The sequence below is a fragment of the Trichosurus vulpecula genome, chromosome 9 (genome assembly GCF_011100635.1).
Source record: "Trichosurus vulpecula isolate mTriVul1 chromosome 9, mTriVul1.pri, whole genome shotgun sequence".
Classification (NCBI taxonomy): domain Eukaryota; kingdom Metazoa; phylum Chordata; class Mammalia; order Diprotodontia; family Phalangeridae; genus Trichosurus; species Trichosurus vulpecula.
The window spans coordinates 161901435-161920697 of record NC_050581.1 but is presented as its reverse complement, the minus strand read 5'-3'; the positions used below and the strand labels follow the sequence as shown (position 1 = coordinate 161920697).

Genomic DNA, 19263 nt, shown 5'->3' with positions numbered 1-19263 from the left:
AAAGACTACGGACTTGGGATCACCTTGAGGGGTTATACCCTTCTGCCTGTACCAGAGAACAGTAAGTGTAAGGAGTAAGGTCAGAAGACATACCCTACTGTCCCCCACACAAGCACACTGACCATGTTATTGGAGAAACTGGACCAGAAAGCAGACAATATATCTAGCCTGGAGTAAAGAAAGATACATCAAGGACAAACTGAAACACAGACAAATACAGGGAGCCCCCAGAGGGATGAAAGAGCTTCAAGGAGTGTGATCCCTTATGCTAGAAAAGAAATGCTGGCTTTGAACTGCAGAGAAGAATTGATCCTCAGAACCCAGAAGAGTGCTATACCCAAGGGGACCTTCAGAAGGATTCCATAAAGAGAGAATGACCATGCAGAAGCCAAAAGTTGTCCCACTGCCACATGTATCTTCAATAAGTACCCTTCACTACCTTTGTATTTTAACTTTGAGCCTACTTTCTGTGTGCTTATGGGAGAGTATGACCTTTAGTGGGGGGAGGGAATGTTTCTAACTTCTATTAGAAACCACCTCAGTACATATCTTTGCTTTAAAAAATGCTAATGAAGACTGGCTGATTATCCATAGGAATCATACTGGTTGAGGTTATTGGGTCATAGTACTAGAAACCCAGCCCATCAATATTATCCCTAGAGCCCTGAAGAGGGAAGTATGCAACCAAGCCTCTGGGGACTCCAATCAATGAGTAAAGGTTAGGGAAATTACCTCAGAGAAAAGACTATAATAGTAATGGTTTAAACCAAACTTTTTGATTAGTAAGAATAAAATTAAGCTTTCAGATTAACTAGAAAATCACTAACTTATTTAAGGTGTAGGTGAGAATACTCAATTCAATGACATTAATAAAATTTATCAAGCATCTACTGCATTCAAACAAGATATTATACTAGGCATTGGGGGATAAAAGAGATGAGTTAGCCAAAGTTTCTGCCCTTAGAGAGCTACAACCTAGTAAAGGAAAGAAGATGTAAACAAATGCAATAATATAAAATCAAATACCGTAAGTATATAGGAGAGATCCAAAAGTGTTGCAAGAGATACAAGGATTTATGAGGTTGTATCTAGCTGAATAACTCAGAGAACTTCATAGAAAGGGTGGCCTTAAAAGACAGATAGAATTCTATTAGGTTAAGATGGAGAACTAAATTAGTTGAACAATCTGGACAAAGGCAAAGGGGCCAGAAAGCATGGAGTGTGTTCAGGGAATGGAAAGTAGTAAATTTTATTTGGCATAGTATATAATATGGTACAGTATGTAGTGTAGAATATAGAATGTTGGTTGGAGAATAGTAGATAATATAATTTGAGAGTATATGACATAATATAAGGAGCCTGTAGAATTATAGGCTCTGGGTTCAGAACTCAGCTCTGATACTTACTATTTGTATGACCTTGGGTCATATCAATCAGCAAATACTTATTAACCACCTGCTCTCTGCCAAGGTTTGTTTTAGGTACTATTCACTTCAATTCAGTAAACATTTATTAAGCACCTACTATGTGTCAGGCACTGTGCTAAATGCCGAGGATGCAAATAAGAAAAAGAAAGACAGTACCTTCCCTCAAGAAGCTTACAATCTAATGGGGGAAGGCACCTCACAAAAGGAAGCTGAAAAGACTGAGATGGAGGGAACCCAGAGGGTAACTGGTATGGGGGCATGATGTTGCCTAGAGTCAAAACCAAGCAGAACTGCTAATAGAAAATGGAGAGTTACCTGGAAAAGGTAACCAGAAACTAAGACTACAGATACAAAGAATAAAATAATCCCCACTCTCAAGGAATTAACATTCTCATGGCAAATAACTTAACTTCCCTGAGGTTCAGTTTCGTCAGCTAGAAAATGAGGAATTGGACTAGATGGCCCCTGGCATCCCTTCCAGAGCTATGATTCTATGAAAAAAGAATGGAAAGATGGTTTGAAGATACTTTATATCATGGAGAGCCTTGAAAATCAGGCTGAACCAGACTAGAGAGATATCATGAGGGGTTGGTGATAATAATATTACTCTGCTAATGGTGTTTAAGATAGACAAAAACAGGAGAAATTCCTGCTTCCCAGGAGCAAGGAGACAGTACATTTCACAAATTTGTTTTTCCCTGTATACAATCACTGGAGCCTTCATTTCAATGAATAAATGGGGATAACTCCTGTAATACTGACTTTCTTTGTTCCTGTGAACATCAGTTGGTGTTGGCATGGCTCTGCTTTACTCACTTAACAATGTGTGGAAGTCAGCCACTTGGAAAGTGTTTGCTTTCCAAAAAGACAGAAGTGCTAAGGAACTCACAAATGTGCATTGCAAAGTGGACAGAATTTCTTTTCACCATTTTAGATGGTGCATATTTTTGCTTATGTGTGAACATATGCCAACTGGACTGGTCCAGCTTTCAGAGAACTCAATTTCCTTGTGCCAAATCCTTGACTATAGCACATAAGCAACTGTCCCTGAGATAGCAGCAAAGAATTGAATTTATATTTCTTGTTAATGATGTATTACTTCAGGTGATAATTAGTTCCATAATTTAAGTAGGATGAATACTGAATTCCTTCCTTTAGTTCTCTCCCCCATTTAATTAGAAATGTAAAGTTTTTTTTAAAAAATACCAAAATTATGTATTTTCCAGAGGCTAATGCCATCCAGCCTTTTATCTTTCTCTTATGTGATGCATGCTTTTAAATATCACATTTTAGGTAGAAAAAACCCCCAAATGGTAACTTCATGGAGAAGTAATTAATGGGCACAGATGGAGAGCCAAAGCTTACCTAATGCCAAGTTAATCTTTTGGTGGCTCCTTTTCAATGTTTTATGAAAAATCTGTAGTAAATAATGAGAAGCCCAGTGCTATAGCTCCATCTGTATCCCAGTACCTCCAAGGTATGTCTCCAAATCCTCATCAGCCAGGACTGTTTTTAACAAATCATCATTGGGAAAAAAAAAAAACTGTTGGGGCAGCTAGGTGGTGCAGTGAGTAGAACACCGGCCCTGGAGTCAGGAGGACCTGAGTTCAAATCCAGCCTCAAACACTTGACACATGTACTAGCAGTGTGACCTTGGGCAAGTCACTTAACCCCAATTGCCCTGCCAAAAAAAACAAAAAGAAATTGTTGAGGACTTACTCAATGTGGGGCTTTGTTCTTGATGCTAGGAATGCAAACAAATATAAGATGTCTTTACTTTCAAGTGCCTTTAATCAAGCTAGAGAGAAAGCATATTATCATGATAAATGAGAACTTGAGGAGGCAATGAAGGCTTTGTAAAAATGTATCTTGGGATCATGGAATCTTTGGACCCTAAATGTTATCTCATCCAACTTCTCGCCCATTTGGGGAATCTCTTCTACAATATTTCTGACAGATTACCCACTTCTATTTGGATACTTCCTAGTAAAGTTGGATACAGATCAAATAGTTATAATATCCCTCCTTAAACTTAGTGTGAAACTTCTATGAACCTATCCCATTGGTGTGGGTACCCCCTCTACCACTGCAGATTGAACCTTATATGTTTTCTCATCCTGAGCAACTCTCCTTATGCCTTTCCATAAAAGACTCCATAGAGAGTCTAACCAATGTATTAGAGACCCTCCTCTGCTCCTTTAAATAATTCACCAATACTGTTACACCGTTTGTTATCTACTGCTCTTGCTTTGTGGGTGCTCTTCCTGAATTCCATGTCCTTAGTATCCGTTATACCACTTCTTGAATTTAAATCTTCATTAGCAATATGTTACAGCTGTCATGAGTCTTCCCATTGTTTTTTGGTTAGCTGTAATTTTGATTTTTTTGAGAATGTGGTGCTCTATGATTGGCACTCATATGGATTCTGTTTATATGGATCCATATTTTCAATTGATCTAGGTCTTCTGCAACCATGAAGATCACAGATCATCCACAATTTCTCATGCTATGAAAATTTTATCCATGTTTTCTCCTAAGTTCTCCGAGGGAGAGGTCCATTTAACATGCTAGATGGAATTTTCTAGTTCTTTTAACATTAATATGGGAGATTAATAGATAGGGAGACAGATAAAGAGAGAGAGAGAGAGAGAGAGAGAGAGGTGTTGTCACCATTGATAGAATGCAAACTCCTTGTGGGCAAATACTATTTCACTTTTGTTGTATTGTCGGCACCTACCATGGTGCCTGGCAAATAATAGCTACTTAATAAATGCTTAGTCATTGATGTGAGGGGTTTGGGCTAGATGTCCTTTGAAATAATAATAATAATGTTATTATTAAAATACTATTAATAATAGCTATTTAGATAGCACTTACTGTGAGCCAAGCATTGTGCTAATTGCTCTATAATTATTATTCCATTTGATGCTCACAAAAACGCTGAGAGATAGATGCTATCATTATCCCCGTTTTACAGATGAGAAAACTGAGGCAGTTAAAGGTTAAGTGACTTGCTCAGCTAATAAGTGCCTAAGGCCAGATTTGAATTCAGCTCTTCCTCACTCCATTTCCAGCAATCTGTGCCATCCAGCTAGACCTATGGTGCTATGATACTGTTGTAATGTGATGCCATTGTAATACTTAAGCTAATTACCTCTATCTGCTGCTCTTACTACATGATTAGCTTAGCTCCTTTTTTGATACACATCTCCTGATTGACATCTTGTAGGCTTTTCTTGGATAGAAATCCTTGTTAGCAGTAACCTTCTTAGCCTCCAGATCTGTCTTTCCACTGCCCATCGGGCCAGCCAGCAATTTTAATTCTTTAGAGATTGTGCTAGTCCCTGATTCACAGCTATAACATTACCAGAAGAATTTTAGTGTTGAAAAGCTGGAGTTGTCTTTCAGGGATTAGCCTCCAATTATTTGAACTGCTGCCCCATTCCCAAATCCACTCTATCCTACTTTCCATCTCCTGTTCAGTTTGGGGCCCATCTCATTGCCCATCCCATGTCCTACTGATTCTTCACTTCCTTTTATTCCTTCTCTCACTACTTACCCTGCATCCCATAGCTAGAGGCTCTTCCTCTCGTTCTAATTCCCTCTATGGTGTTAGCTAGTAATATTAGAGGTGTTTTTCCTCCAAGGAGACTATCAAATACTAGACTCTTGGAGTTTGAAGAGCCTACAGAAGTGAGAGGAATAAATTGCTAATGGAGAATTTTAAGGCATCGTGACAGTTGATGGGGGAGATCTACTCTGCTTCCCAATCTTACCAAGGTTGAGTCATGGACATATCCTTAGCAAAGCACCACTCCCTATCCCTGTAAGATCATGCAGTAGTCATAAAATGCTACACTGGGACTCGGACCTGGGTTCAAATCCCACTTTAGCCATATAGTAGAGGTGTGACAGAGGAGAGATCACTTAACTTTTCCAGACATCAGTTTCCTCATCTGTAAGATAAGAGGGTTTGGACTTGATGACTTCTGGGGTCTCTTTCAGTTCTACAGCTGTGATCCAATGATTCCTCTCCTAAGAGGCACTTAGAGGATTATAAGACCCTAGCTGGAAGGGATTTAATAAACAATCTAATCCAACCCTCTCAGTTTATAGATGGGGAAACTGAGGCCCAGGGAAGCAAAATGATTTGGCAAAGGTCCAACAGGTAGTAAGAGAGAGGGTTAAAATCCAGGTTTTCTGACTTCAAATCTAGTTCTCTTTCCACTGTACCATGCTCTCTCTTTCTTCCCATCCATATTTGGCCTCAGAAACACCTCTACCTTGTAGAGCTGTATATAAGAATATTTTGCTGCAGCTCATTACTTCTATGCCAGCGTAACTATAATGGTGACCACTGCCATATGTATGATTTGCCACTTTATTAGAACCCAAGACCTAGCAATATCCATATGAGCACCTAGAATGGTGATGCAACACTCATTTGGTTGTAGAGACTATTAGCTAGCTATTTGTAGTAGAAAGTCAGCATCATATAGTGGGAAGAAGAATGATTTGGAATCAAAGGAGCAGATCTGAATCCCAGATCTATTGCTTGCTGTGTGAACCCGGATGAGTCATCTGCCCTCTCTGGGCCCCCATCACCTCATTAATAAAAGGAGAGCATTGAGAGGGATGATTTCTAGAGCCCCTTCTAGTTCCAATAACTCGTGGTCTTACGAGATGTCCACCTTGGTCATCCTCATTAGTAAAGTCCAATCAAATCAGCCACATATTGGCTCTATCTACAGGATCACCATGCCATCATTTAACAACAAAAGGGCAACCTTATCGTATGACCTAATACATCATTGTAATGTGTTAAATACTTAATGGAAAAGACTCATGATTCCTAGGGGAAATCACTTTCCCTACAAGAATCTGCACTGAATCCTTTGAGACTAGCTGCCCGCAAACCCCTAAAATAGCTTCCATACCATGACAAATGCAACTTGTTCCAATAGATGTCTTTAAAATGAAGCCTTTCAATACAGAAACATCCAATAAGGTTGTAACTAGAACCATCTCACCAAAGAACCATGTGGATGAAAAGACAACCGTGTACCCTACGAAGGAAGAGGATAAGCCAATGTTGAATCCGTTTCTTGTCAGTGTTGTAATAGGCAAGAATTAAACATCCTTGTGATCCAAATCCATATAATAAAAGAAATATTAGACTAGGAAACAGGAGACTTAGGTTTAAATGAGGACTCTGTTATGTGCTACCTGTGTTAGAGGCAGCAATGTGACTCAATGGCTGGAGTATTGGGCTTAGAGTCAAGAATGCATGAGTTCAAACCTAGCCTAACACACTTAGTGGTTGTGCGACCCTGGACAAGTCACTTAACTTCTGTTTGCCTCAGTTTTCTCATTTGTAAAATGACAGCGATAAAAACACCTACTCCCTTGGATCGTGGTGAGTATTAAATGAGAAAGAAATTGTAAAGCGCTTACTGCAGTGTCTGGCACATAGTGAGCACTATATAAGTGTTAGTTATCATCATTCTTATTATTATTTAATCTCTCTGACTCAGTTTCCTAAGCTGTAAAATGAGGATGATGATATCACCTACCTCCGAGGGTTGTTGTGGAGATGAAATGAGAAAATATCTGTAAAGGGTTTGGCACAGTACTTGGCACATAGGTATTTAATGAATGTTTGTTTTCTTCCTTCCTTGGCAAGCCACTTGCCCTCTCAGATTCCCTACATTTCCCAGAGGGAGTCAGGCTAGATGATCATTAAGATTCCTTCTATCTCTAACACGATGATTCAAAGAACTAATGCAGATTTTGAGCTTAGAATCCTGACACTGAAAAATGAATGATTTTTCCCATATTTGCAGAGTGGCAACACAATACCATAGAAAGAACATTGACCTTGGCATCATGGGAACTAATTTCTGGGCAAGTCATTTAACTTCTCTAGGACTTCATAAAATGAGGGAGTTTGAATGACTTCTAGGGTCCCTTCCAGCTTTCCATCTACGCAACCACAATCCTGGGCCCACTAGCCTCCTCCAGTAGCAACAGGGCTTACAAGAGTTTACCACCACCCTGGACCAAAAGCAGGATTTAAACCCAAGTACCTTGACTTCAGATTCAGGGCTATTTCCTCCTTAATAATTGGAATCCATGTCATTGATCTGAGCATTAACAGTTTGTTTGTAATTAACTCCTTTCCTGAATTGACATGATTGATGAGTTAAAAACTAAAACAATTAACATCTGTCTTCTGTTAATCTTATAAAAGACTCTGTACTACAAAAATAAAATAAAATAAAATGACCTATTTTTGAACTTTGAGCTTAGTTAAGCACTCAGCAGGAACTCTGTTCTCCCAAATTCCCCCACCCCAGTGCTCAGAATTGCTGAATTTCTGTAAGATGAGCCAACCTCATGCAGGAAAACTTGTAGCATAGTCCACCCTCTCTATCAATGCTCTTAAACTACAACCAAATCCAGGCACTAGTCACATCCTGAGTTCTAATTGCCTTGGAGAGTCCAGGCACCAAATAGTAGCAGCAGTGATCCTCCGTTATAGAGGCAGGAAATATAAAGTCTCTTTAATCCCGAAAAATGAAAACCAAAAGAAGGAGCCATTTCTGATTTGCATCAAAATGTTTTGTATGGAAAAGCATCTAAATTCTTTTTTTTTTTGAGGGGGGAAGGCAGGGCAATTGGGGCTAAGTGACTTGCCCAAGGTCACACAGCTAGTAAGTGTGTCAAGTGTCTGAGGCCAGATTTAAACTCAGATCCTCCTGACTCCAGGGCCAGTGCTCTAGTCACCGCACCACCTAGCTGCCCCAAGCATCTAAATTCTTGACACTGAATCCAGGAGTACTGAATAAACACGATTGAGTAAAGTCACACGGCTGGCAGAGTTTGGGCCTTCTTTGGTTTCATTACCTCTAATTCCAAGGAGACCTGTCCAGTGCCTGTAGAACGCCTTCAGCTTATTTATTCTCCCATCATCTCATTATTATTGTATTATTACGCCTACTTGATCTCACTTTGTGAGTCTGTCTCCTATCTAACCCCTCCACGCAATTGCCAAAATAATTTCCCTAGAGCACAATCTGTCCATCCTCGTCCTTAGCTCCAATACCAGTGGCTTCTACTATCAAATAGAAACTCTCCTGTTAGGTATTTAAGGACCTTTGCAACCTGGCCCCAAACTACCTTTCCAAAATTATTGTACGTTATTATTCCACTTCGTGCACTCAACAATCCATCTCCTTCCTCCATGCATTTCACCCATCGTCCCCCATGCCTGGAATACAGTTATCCCTTCCACCATCACAGTTCCCCATCCCTTTCCCCATCACAGTTTTGATATATCACAGGTTGGCATAAGAAATTAAATGGAAGGCATTTAATAAACAATCTAATCCAACCCTCTCCGTTTATAGATGGGGAAACTGAGGCCCAGGGAAGCAAAATGATTTGGCAAAGGTTGAACAGGCAGTAAGAGAGAGGGTTAAAATCCAGGTTTTCTGACTTTCTAGATGATACTCGAAGGCCAGCAGATTTCACAGAAAAAAGTTTAGAAAGAGAGAAATGAATAAAATATATGTATAACATAGCATATCATATCAACATATTTTATCTTTCAATGCCATAATAAATTTGAGGTATGAAGGGAGGGCCAAAAAATTTTAAGCAGATTTTCCAGATCACAGAGGCGCTGTACTCCTAACCCCTGCCATGTGTCAGGGATAATTTTACGTTCCTTCCTCCCTTCCCTCTCTTAAACCCCTAGTTTCCTTTAAGACTCAGATCAGGCACCTCCTTCTGCATGATAATTTTACTCCTCCCCATAGCTGGTGCTGTGCTTCCCCAAAAGTCACATTGTATTTATTTTATGTGTACCTATATATGCATGCATGTTGTCTTCCCTCATAGAATATGAGCTCTTTGAAGGCGAGGACTAAAGCTTCACTTTTGTCTTTATATTTCTAGAGCTTAGCACACTACCTGGCACACAGTAAGAGCTTAATAAATGTTTGTTGATTGGCTTATGCTGTTTACAACTAAGTATATAGATTCCATAAGGAGGTTTTAGTGGATTCGTTAGCCAATGCCAGCCTGTACACTCCCATCCTGGAGAATGTTCTTCTCTTTCACCCAGTAGTAATTAGTAAGCAATTACTGTATGCCAGGCAACTGAGTACTGAGACTACAAAGACAAAGAGCAAATCGTCCCTGCTGTTCACCTTTGTTAAGGAATCCTGACCTTCTGCTAAAGTCAGAACAGAGCCTCCATTCCTACAAGTGAAAAAAGGAATGAATGGCATTTCTCCAAAGAAAAGCCAGATGCAGAGGTAAACTTCAGGCACCAATTGCCCTGGGCTTTGAAGGGGGTGCTAGCACCCTATTGCTCCCTCAGTCTCCATCCAGACACAAGAAGGCAAGACTTTTTTAAGAGCTGACACTGGATTTTTGACTTTTCACCCACGATTTTTTATATTTCAGCTGAAAGTCTGTAGAGCCAGTTTTTATAGGCATGAAATCATCTCTGCTTGCAAACTGTCTGCTACAGTGATTTCATTGCTATTACAGTGGTCTCTGACCAGCTTCACCTCTATGATAATTTTTCTCTGAAGCCAGCTTTCTCCTCACCATCTTTTCTGTACCAGACTATTTCCTTTCTCGTGCAGAACCTTGGAATTGGTCTCCATCTGAGCCTAAGCTTTCTGACTAGATGGTAAACTCCTTGAAAGTAGACACTCACCCTTCCTTCCTTTATACCCATGCTGAAACCCAGCACATTATTGTACCTACATTAGTACTTGAGAAATGTTTGGTCAGCTGGTGGAGAAACCATACATGTATTAGGGAAATCAACAAGAGTCACTTTTTATTTTATGATTTGGCTTAGAATAGTATTATTTATTTTACTACCTTCTTCCCCCATAAGTAAAATACTTATGATATGATATGTGTAATATAGTGGAAAGATGACTGGCTTGGCAGTCAGAATATACTACAAAGTACCAGGGTTCCATTCTCAATATTGCCACCTTGGACATGTTCTCCCTGGACCCTCTCTAAAATAAGGTTTGGACTAGAGATCTCTTCCAGCTCTAAATTGGTTATCTTTTGACCTGGCTGTATTTATTTCTGGTTAAAATTTTGAGCCTGTATTTCTACAAAGCTAGGTAATCTCTAAGGTGCCTTCCATCTCTGGATCCTATGATCCTAAGCCTCAAAATTTCATACCTTAGATATAGCCCACCACGACTCGATTGCAGCGAGACTGGCAGGCTACCTCTGCTTTTTCCTATACATCCTATATTCAATTTGGCTCATGCAATAGTAACTAAAAGCACCTACACTTCAGTTCTCATGTTGTTCATCAGTTACCTCCATTTTTACAAAAAAGCCAAAGTATATTTAGTTGTTCTCTATGAGATTGCTAGGATTGTACGGAGCACTCAAGGAGGATTGGTACCTCGGGCATGAGGACTTGCCAAGCCCTTTTCTGGGCTGCTCCTTTGGTGTTCACCTGCCCCCCAACTCTCACTTGTGGCTTCAAGAAGCTGTAGTGTGCACAGCAGCCAAACCCTGGTAAAACTGTCTCAGCAGATGAACTAAACCAGGTTGAGGTCTTAGAGCTTGGTCAGACTTCAGAGATGCTAAGATCATCCATTGCATCCCAGGCCCTCGCCCATTGTCTTTACTCTTGTCTTGCCACTGGACATCGATGACTCTGGAAGAGAGAGTGAGGCTGATGACTTTGTGTAATTCCGCCTCACTTAAATCCAATTCACATGCAAGACATAATCCTATGATACCATTGATCCTCTTCAAAAGAAAAAGATGAGCAAGAATAAGATTGCAAGCTCTTCGAAGGTGGGCTTTACTCATCATTGTTATCCCTCACAACTCAAGAGGTAACCAGCTAAAGAATAGGCTTAGGGTCAAGTTTCATGAGAGGGTCACCTGGGTTTAAGTCTGACCTCTAACACATACTGGCTGCGAATCCCAGACAAGACTCTCTTTTTTGGGGGGTGGGGGAGGTTCTGGTCTGGCTTTACTAGAAGGAGCTTAAGAACCAGGCAGAAGTAGGCTGGAGAAGGTTTAAATGGGGCTAACTAAAGTGGAGGGGGTTCCTTCAATGCTAAGGCAGGGGAGGAGAGGAATAGGGGAAAAATGGGGAGGAGAGGCAGGATGGGGTCTGGACTCAAAGCAGAAAAGCTAGCAGGAGAGGGCTCAGAAAGGAGCTTCCCGGGAAGTGCGAGCAGCCATCAGGGCCCATTTCGGTTGATCATAGGTGACAAACATCTCTACATTCCAGGAGCCCAAGCAGAGGAAGGAAGGCATGAACCCTTTGTAGAAGGCTTGGGGTCCCTGCTTCCGAAGCATGGTGAGGGCGCAGTGGCTAGCACTGGCATACTGGCCCGCGGCAAAGTTCATGTATCTTGTCTTGACCGCATCCACGGGGGAAGCAATGATGGTGGTGCAGAAGCTAGCTCCAAAGGCCGATGTGAAGTGGCATGGAAGGTCATCAGTCATGAGATGGGCCTTCAGGAGGACATCTTTGGTGAGATCATAGGTCACCAGCTCAGCACAGTTGACAATAGCATTGTGGGCAACATTAGGTGAACTTCCTTTCTGTAAGCCCCGAAGGCCCTCCTCTTGGGCAATAGTCTTATAGGCATCCACTGTACCCTGATATCTCCAGCTGCCACCTGCACGAGCCTGGGCCTGGAAACGTACCTTCAACACATCTGTGGGTTGGGCTACGCCCACTGCCAGTGCCCCTGTGGTGCAGCCTGCCAGGAGGCGGCTCCCAATGCCTGCATGCTCAGATCCCTTGGTGTAGAACTGCTTGACATAGTCATAGAGGCCATTGTGGACAGAAGCAAAACTCATCTGGCGCTGCAACCCAGCCACCAGCCCATTGTACAGACTGCCAGGGCCCTCAGTCTTCACCATGGTCAGAATGGTGCCCATGACACCCCGATACTGGGCAGTGGTAGAGGAAGCTCGGATGGCTCCCTGGCTCTCTCCTTGAATCTGCAGCCGGACTTTGGCTGTGTCCAGGGGGAAGGTGATGAGGTCAGCGATGCAGGCAGCAGTGCCAGCCCTGAGGAACTTTACGGTGGCTTTTGGAGGCACATCTGTAGGCTTAAATGCAACCATGATGAATGCTGGCTTTCTGCTACTTCCCAGGAGGCAGAGGAGAAATGGAAAGATAACCTCCACTGATTGAGCAAGACGAGATAGAGGAACTCTGCCGGAGTCCTGATCTGGAGGGTCTCACAATGATGGCACCTTGATCAAGCTTCTCTAAAGGTGTCCTGCTGTTCAAAGTTGCTCACAGCAACCATGGCCCACTTCCCTTGATTTTCAATAGAAAGTCTCTAAGACTAAATAGTAGAATATTTACAGATCTATATTGGCAGCAGGAATTTCCTCAGTGGGTGCTCCATACATAGAACTCATAGGGCTAGACTTCTCTCCCAAAAAATATCCCCACAGTACCTAGCACTAATCCTAGTAGGCATTGAATACATTTTTATTTTTGAGACCATCCTTTTTCCCATTCGTTAGTGGCCCACTTCACAAAAAAAAAAACAGTCTGTATTTGATTTACACAACCTATTTTTATATGTTTTGTTGAAAGAACTGAGGTCCAGGAACCCCAAGACTGGAGTTCCCAAATGGAGTTGTTGAGAGGGAGGTGCCCCTCAAGGACTCAAGTACTGGAGAGGGTCAGGGCCATCGGGAATGAATTCGCAATCTCAAACATTCTTTAAATCAAGGTGGCAGAGATTTATTATGCTTTACAGCAGGCAAGAGGTCTTAGGGAACCTGCAACCTTACAAGGGCACAGGGAAAGTTTAAATATGAGATTTGGGGGGTGAAACATATCAATTAGGTGTTTTGGGATGGGATTGGGGAGTGGTTAAGGGGTGGTCAGTTCTTAAAGGAACATGCACTTTTTGTATCTACCGTGCAGGTAACTTACCCAGAGTTTGCTGGGAAATAGCCCGGGGAGGGGGGCAACCTGGAGGTGTGGTTTTGACTGTGAAACATCACTAAGTCAACTATCGGTCAGGGCTGACTGAAGATATCCAGGTTGCTTCCATCAAATGTCTTGTTAGACAAGATGAATGTAAGGGAGTATACATTTGACTATGTCCAGGATACATATCAGGAAGGTCAGTAAGTAGTAAATATTGTTATGTCCCAGTGCACAGCCAATTAGCAATACACAGGCAGTCCAAACTAATAAATTCTATAGGTGCAGGCTGCAGTATCAGGAGGAGAGATAAGTGTTTTGCTAAGGCATGCTGCCGTTAAATTGGAGAGAAACTGCTAGGGCCAGTGTTTTGAAGCTAGGGAGAGATGTGATTTTAGAACTGGATGTGATTTTGGAGTTGGGGTCCAGGCACAGGCACCCAAGCACAGAGGCTAATGAGAAATGTGATGTTAGAATTAGGGTCCAAGCACAAGCACCCCATGAGTTTAACCCTTCTCCCCAACTACATACCTGTCAACCATTGACAATAACCATCTTGCTATGTCCCAAACAAAACATTCCTTCTCTCAGCCCTGGGCTTTTTCACTGGCTGTCGTTGGTATTCTCTTCTGCCTCATCCCTACCTCCTGGCTTCCCTGGTTTTTGTCAAGTCCCAGCTTAAATCTCTCCTATAAGAAGCCTTTCCCACACTCCCTTAAATCTAGTGCTCAATAAATTCTGGTGATCACCTCCAAGATATTCAGTATCCCCCATTATACTAGAAACTCCTTGAGGGCAGGGACTGTCTTTCAACTATCTTTGTATCCTCAAAGCTTAGCACAGAGCCTGACACATAATGGCTGTTTAATCCATGTTTACTGGCTGACTGACTGGCTGGCATATTGTGACAAACCTCTAAGAAGAATTTAAGGTCCTTGGAAGCAAGGAGAGTCCTTTGACCCACAGGACTTTGCACTTCATGAGTATTGGTTGAAGTGCATTGAATAAATGAATAAGCAAATCTTTTTTTTTCTTCCTTTTTTTATAACTAAGCCTAAATCAGCATTTTACCCTGGGGTAGGGTAAAACCTTTATTTGAGCCTGACCTCTTGTCATTTGCTGGCTGTGTGGCATTACTCAGACTTTCTGTTTCTTTATCTCTAACAATGGAGAAGATAATACCTTAACAACCTCACAAGGTTGTTATGAACATTATCAAGACAACCTTCTCATTTCACAGATGAGGAAACTGAGGCCCAGAAAATCCTAGTGGTAACAAATATCAGAAACAGGATTTTAATTTAGGTCTTCTGATTTCAGTTCCAGTGGTCTTTCTACTGTCCCACAGTAGGATCACAGATTTAGAGTTGTAAGGGATTTCAAGAAGCTATATCACCCAATTTCCTCATTTTACATGTGAAGAAACTGAGGCTGAGATAGGGTAAGTGGGGAAAAAAGTAATGAGGAATATAAGAATGTTATGCTACCTGTAAAGGACTATGCAAATAAAAGTTATTATCTTAACTATTCCTATTTTTTTATATTTAAAATGACTGACTAAATTGAATCCAAGTTTTTCACTTTCTGACCTCCTCTCAAAATGGCTTTCTTGAAATATTCATCAGTGCTTGAGCTCTACAGTCTCCTCAGCATTCTGGTTTTTTTGTTATTGTTGTTTCCAGATCCAACCCGCCTTCTGGTGCCACCATCCAGTATGGATGTTACTGTTGGAGAAAGCATTGTCTTGCCTTGCCAAGTATCACATGACCACTCACTGGACATTGTGTTTACTTGGTCATTTAATGGACGCCTGATTGACTTTGACAAAGATGGTGACCATTTTGAAAGAGTTGGAGGGGTAAGTATTAATATTAAGCATCCAATGACAGACCAAAATCTATCCAATTTCCTAGAGTGACATAAATTAATTTAAAAGCAATTTAAAAGATACTTAAAATTATTGCTTCTTTTAAAATGTGTATTTGAGATTTTTGTTCAGAGACTCTTTCCTAAGAAATTCTTAAGCATTTGATTGTTTAATTATTCTATTTTCTGTTCTATTAATCTGAGAAATTTATATTTCTGTAAATATCCATTTAATCTAGATTGTCAGTTTTATTGGGCAAAATAGGTCCTAGTAATTTATTTTATTTCTTCTCCATTGTTTGTGAATTTAACTTTTTCCTTTTTTAAAAAATCAAGTTAACTAATGGCTTGTCGGTTTTATTGCATTTTTAAAAAATTTCTAGCTTCATTTATTAATTCAGTAGTGATTTTTCTTCCGATTTTGTTAATCTCTTCTTTAATTTCTGAGGATTTCTCATTCAGTTGACAAGTTGGGCTAGGTGACCTATGAGGTCCTTTTCAACTTTAAGATCCTAGGAGCCTACAATTTATCAAATTAGCTAATCTCTAACCGGGGCTGCTAGGTGACATAGTAGATAAAGTGTTGGGCCTGGAGTCAGGAAGACTCATCTTCCTCAGTTCAAATCTGGCCTCAGAGACCTACTAACTAGATGACCCTGGGCATATCACTTAACCCTATTTGCCACAGTTGCCTCATCTGTAAAAAGAGGTGGAGAAGGAAATAGCAATCCACTTTAGTGTCTTTGCCAAGAAAACCCCAAACGGGGTCACAAAGATTCAGACACAATTAAAAATGACTGAACAACATATTCAGCCCATGGGGAGCTTCCATCTATGTACTTAGGGTGTTGACTAAGTTCATTAGTACCACCAGAAGTCATTAAAGACAATGCTTCTAGAGGCAGTATAGTGTTTTAGGGGCCTAGTAGAAAGAGCTCTGGGTTTGGATCCCCAAAACCTGAGTTCAAATCTTGCTTTGTCATTCCTATGCTAATCATGTGACTTCCACCTTGGACAAATTCTTAGACCCAGTTCTCTCTATTAAAAAAAAAAGAGAGAGAACAGTAATGACCTTATGTGCCTCTTAATAAATGTGAAATCATTCTGAAGAAACTGCTCAGTGAATTGTAGAGCAATTTATAAATATAAAGTATCAGTTTGTATTCTATTGGAAAGCATTCTAAAATGAATGCCAGTGAAACATCTGTAACATTTTGGGGGAAATTTCAAAGAAAGAGGATTGAAGATGTTGGAAAGAGCAGGGAAGTGTAAATTGAGAGATTAATAAATTTACCAAGGTATTTTTCTTTATACTTTAATATATTTCAAGTAGACACGCTAATAATCAAGTCTTTTCCTTATTCAAGGCTTCCAATAAACATTCTCAAAAGGTAGATTGCTTTTTATAGATGATGGTCTTCCCAAAGAAAATAAATTATGATGAATAGTCATCAAGCCAGGCTCTTCTAAAGGAGCTGAGCATTCATTTACACCTCATTTAGGAGTAATCTATACATGACATTGCCATTGCCCCCACATCAGTTGTCAACAAACCAGGCATTTCTGAGTAACTGATGTAAATTTCAAGAAATAGGCTGCAAAGTATGGGACGGAAGAACATTAGCAACAGAGGAAACAGACAACGTTTCTGGGGCTGCAGGAAATGTATGAAAATGGCAGGCAAAATTACCCTCAAGTCAAGTCCATTTTAAACCTTTTATTTCTTAAGTCAGTGTGCTGAAAATAATGCTGGTTATGTCAGACCTGTCACATTTTTGCAGAAAATTTTACTTTGGCTAACAAAAACAACCTACCTGTATATAACACTTTAAGGTTTACAAAGCACTTTGCACAAAAAAGAAAATGGGTGGAAGCTGATAAGCACCCACAGGAATAGATCAGGCTATAATTGGGAGGGGGAAACACTGTTAATGAACCACTCCTTAATTTTCATTCTCATCCCAGCTCTATTCTCCGTTGTCCCAACCCAAATTAAACACCAAAATAGAAATCCTGAAAATCAATGAAGAAATTAACAAAATTGAAAGCCACCCCCCCCCCCAAAAAAAATCATTGAATGAACAAAGAAAACTAGGAGCTGGGTTTTTGAAGAAGGAAAAAGTGACCTGTACAATCAACTCTCTAAGGAAAAAAACAAAGTGGTACTTTAAAGATTTATCTGCGTTATTTACATTTTCTCCACCACTTTCTAAAGTCTAGGCAATAAAGAAAACAAGAAATCAAGCCCTGATTTGGAGCATTTGTTGATTTCAGAAGTATAAATGCTCACACTGAATATTTAACAATTGACCATCAGGGGCCAGTTCAAGCTAGCTCCAGGGTGCCCCTGGATAAACCATTAGCTAATTTGTTTAAGAAGAAGAATTACCAGCATCAAAAAGGAGAAATCAACAAATGAAGAAAAAAAATAAAGGATATAATTAGGAACACTTTTATCCAATTCTATGCCAGCAATAACTTCTTAGTTGGGCTCTTTCCTCCTCTAGTCACTTCTCCATCATCATGCATTCCTGTGCCAAGGAAAGCTTTTTAATCCACAGTCCTGATTGATGCTCTTCAGCTGAAACCTTTCACTGATCTCTGCCTTTCCCATTGCCAACAGAATATAAAATTCAAACTCTTTAGTCTGGCAGTCAAGGATTTCTATAGCATGGCCCAGACCTACCTTTTTAGCTTTGTCTCACAGCACTCCCCTTTTTGTACCCACTTCTACAAGCCAACTGGATTATTTTGCCATTTCTCCATCACATTGCAAACTTTTTCTCGTCATGCCTTTGCTCACATCACTCCCTTTTCTTGGAATGGCCTACACTCATCCCTGCCTATTAAAATATATCCATTCTTCAAGTCCCAACTCAAGGAGCACAATTTCTTTTAAGCTTTGACTTATTTCTTTAGCTGCACATGATATCTTCCTCTTCAACCATATCTCCTGATACAGTGTTCTACTTTGTATTGTAATTAATTGTGTACACCTTTTTTCCTTCCTAGATTAGGAGCTCCTTGGAGGCAGGGTTTTTAATTTATTTTGGTAACCCTTCAAAATACTATCATGGTACCATATACATAAGTATGCCTAATGAATGTTTGTCAAATGAACAAACAAATGAAAGAATGAATGGTGATTTTATTGACCGTATGACCTGAAGGGTATTAGAGAAAATAAGTCATTACTGTTTCTTGCTATTACAGTTTATCTCAATCTCAAGGTTTTTTTTTTCAAGTTTTGATTATAACAATAGAAAGGATGTCAAAAAATATAATCACTAGATTATAATTTAAATTACAGAGTCGAGTGTTTTTATTAACCTGGTGTATAGTAATTTTCTTTGTAACAATCAAAATGGTGAACAAAATGGTTATTTGTTCAGTATAGTTAATTTGCTTTAAACTAGTGTGGAATCCCACCTTCCCAAAACACCAATTCAATATAATCCAGTAAGCTTTTACTAAGGACCTACAACATGCAAGCCATTGTGTTTGGTACTGAGAATATAAAGACAAAATGAAAACAATTTCTTCTCTCAGGCAACGTAAGTTCTACCAGGTAGATACCATGTAAACAGACAAATGTAAATTTCACAATTTGAGAAGAGAGAGTTCTCTAACAACTAGGGGTAGAAGAGAATGTTCCTGGAAAAAGGTATTGTAGGAGCTGAGCCTCGAAGAAGGCTGAGGATGCTAAAAGGTGAAATCAAGGAGAAAGGTATAGGTTAGAGGAGAGAAGGAATCCAGAACAGCTGTTCTGTTTCCCAGTTGATAGAATCAACTGGGAAAAAATAAAACGATTGGCAGATAATATATGTAAAGCAGTTTGCAAACTCTAAAATGCTATATAAACATTACTCTTTATAGTTTTTATTAGCTGACAGATCCAAAATGGACCTAGTTAGCACAGTTTTGTAGCTTTCACTAGTTGGGCTCAACAGGCTGATGGTGAGAATAGCAAGGGGTTAGGCAGGGGTGGGGAACCTGAGACCT

The 19263-nt window shown here is 40.2% G+C and overlaps 2 protein-coding genes across 3 annotated transcripts in view; one reads left to right on the top strand and one right to left on the bottom strand.

Moving 5' to 3' along the window:
* Window positions 1-19263, top strand: part of CNTN4 (contactin 4) — a 537580-nt gene that overhangs the window by 481930 nt on the left and 36387 nt on the right. Inside the window, exon 12 of the mRNA XM_036739098.1 lies at window positions 15078-15253. Within this exon, the coding sequence (XP_036594993.1) occupies window positions 15078-15253 (176 nt within the window). The remainder of the gene's footprint in view (window positions 1-15077; window positions 15254-19263) is intronic.
* On the bottom strand, window positions 11542-12572 carry LOC118831678 (mitochondrial uncoupling protein 2-like). 2 transcript variants are annotated; one of them, XM_036739097.1, is made up of 2 exons: window positions 12039-12572; window positions 11542-11936 (listed from the first exon to the last, which is right to left on the bottom strand). In XM_036739097.1, the coding sequence occupies exons 1-2, from the start codon at window positions 12570-12572 to the stop codon at window positions 11640-11642; spliced, it is 831 nt and encodes a 276-aa protein (XP_036594992.1). In that variant the 3' UTR covers window positions 11542-11639. The 2 variants fall into 2 exon arrangements, with proteins under 2 accessions (XP_036594992.1, XP_036594990.1); XM_036739095.1 differs by having other exon boundaries at window positions 11542-12572.

What these genes read in the sequence shown, in the direction of transcription:
- LOC118831678 (XM_036739095.1), bottom strand. Translation starts at nt 12,572, where the DNA reads ATGGTTGCATTTAAGCCTACAGATGTGCCTCCAAAAGCCACCGTAAAG.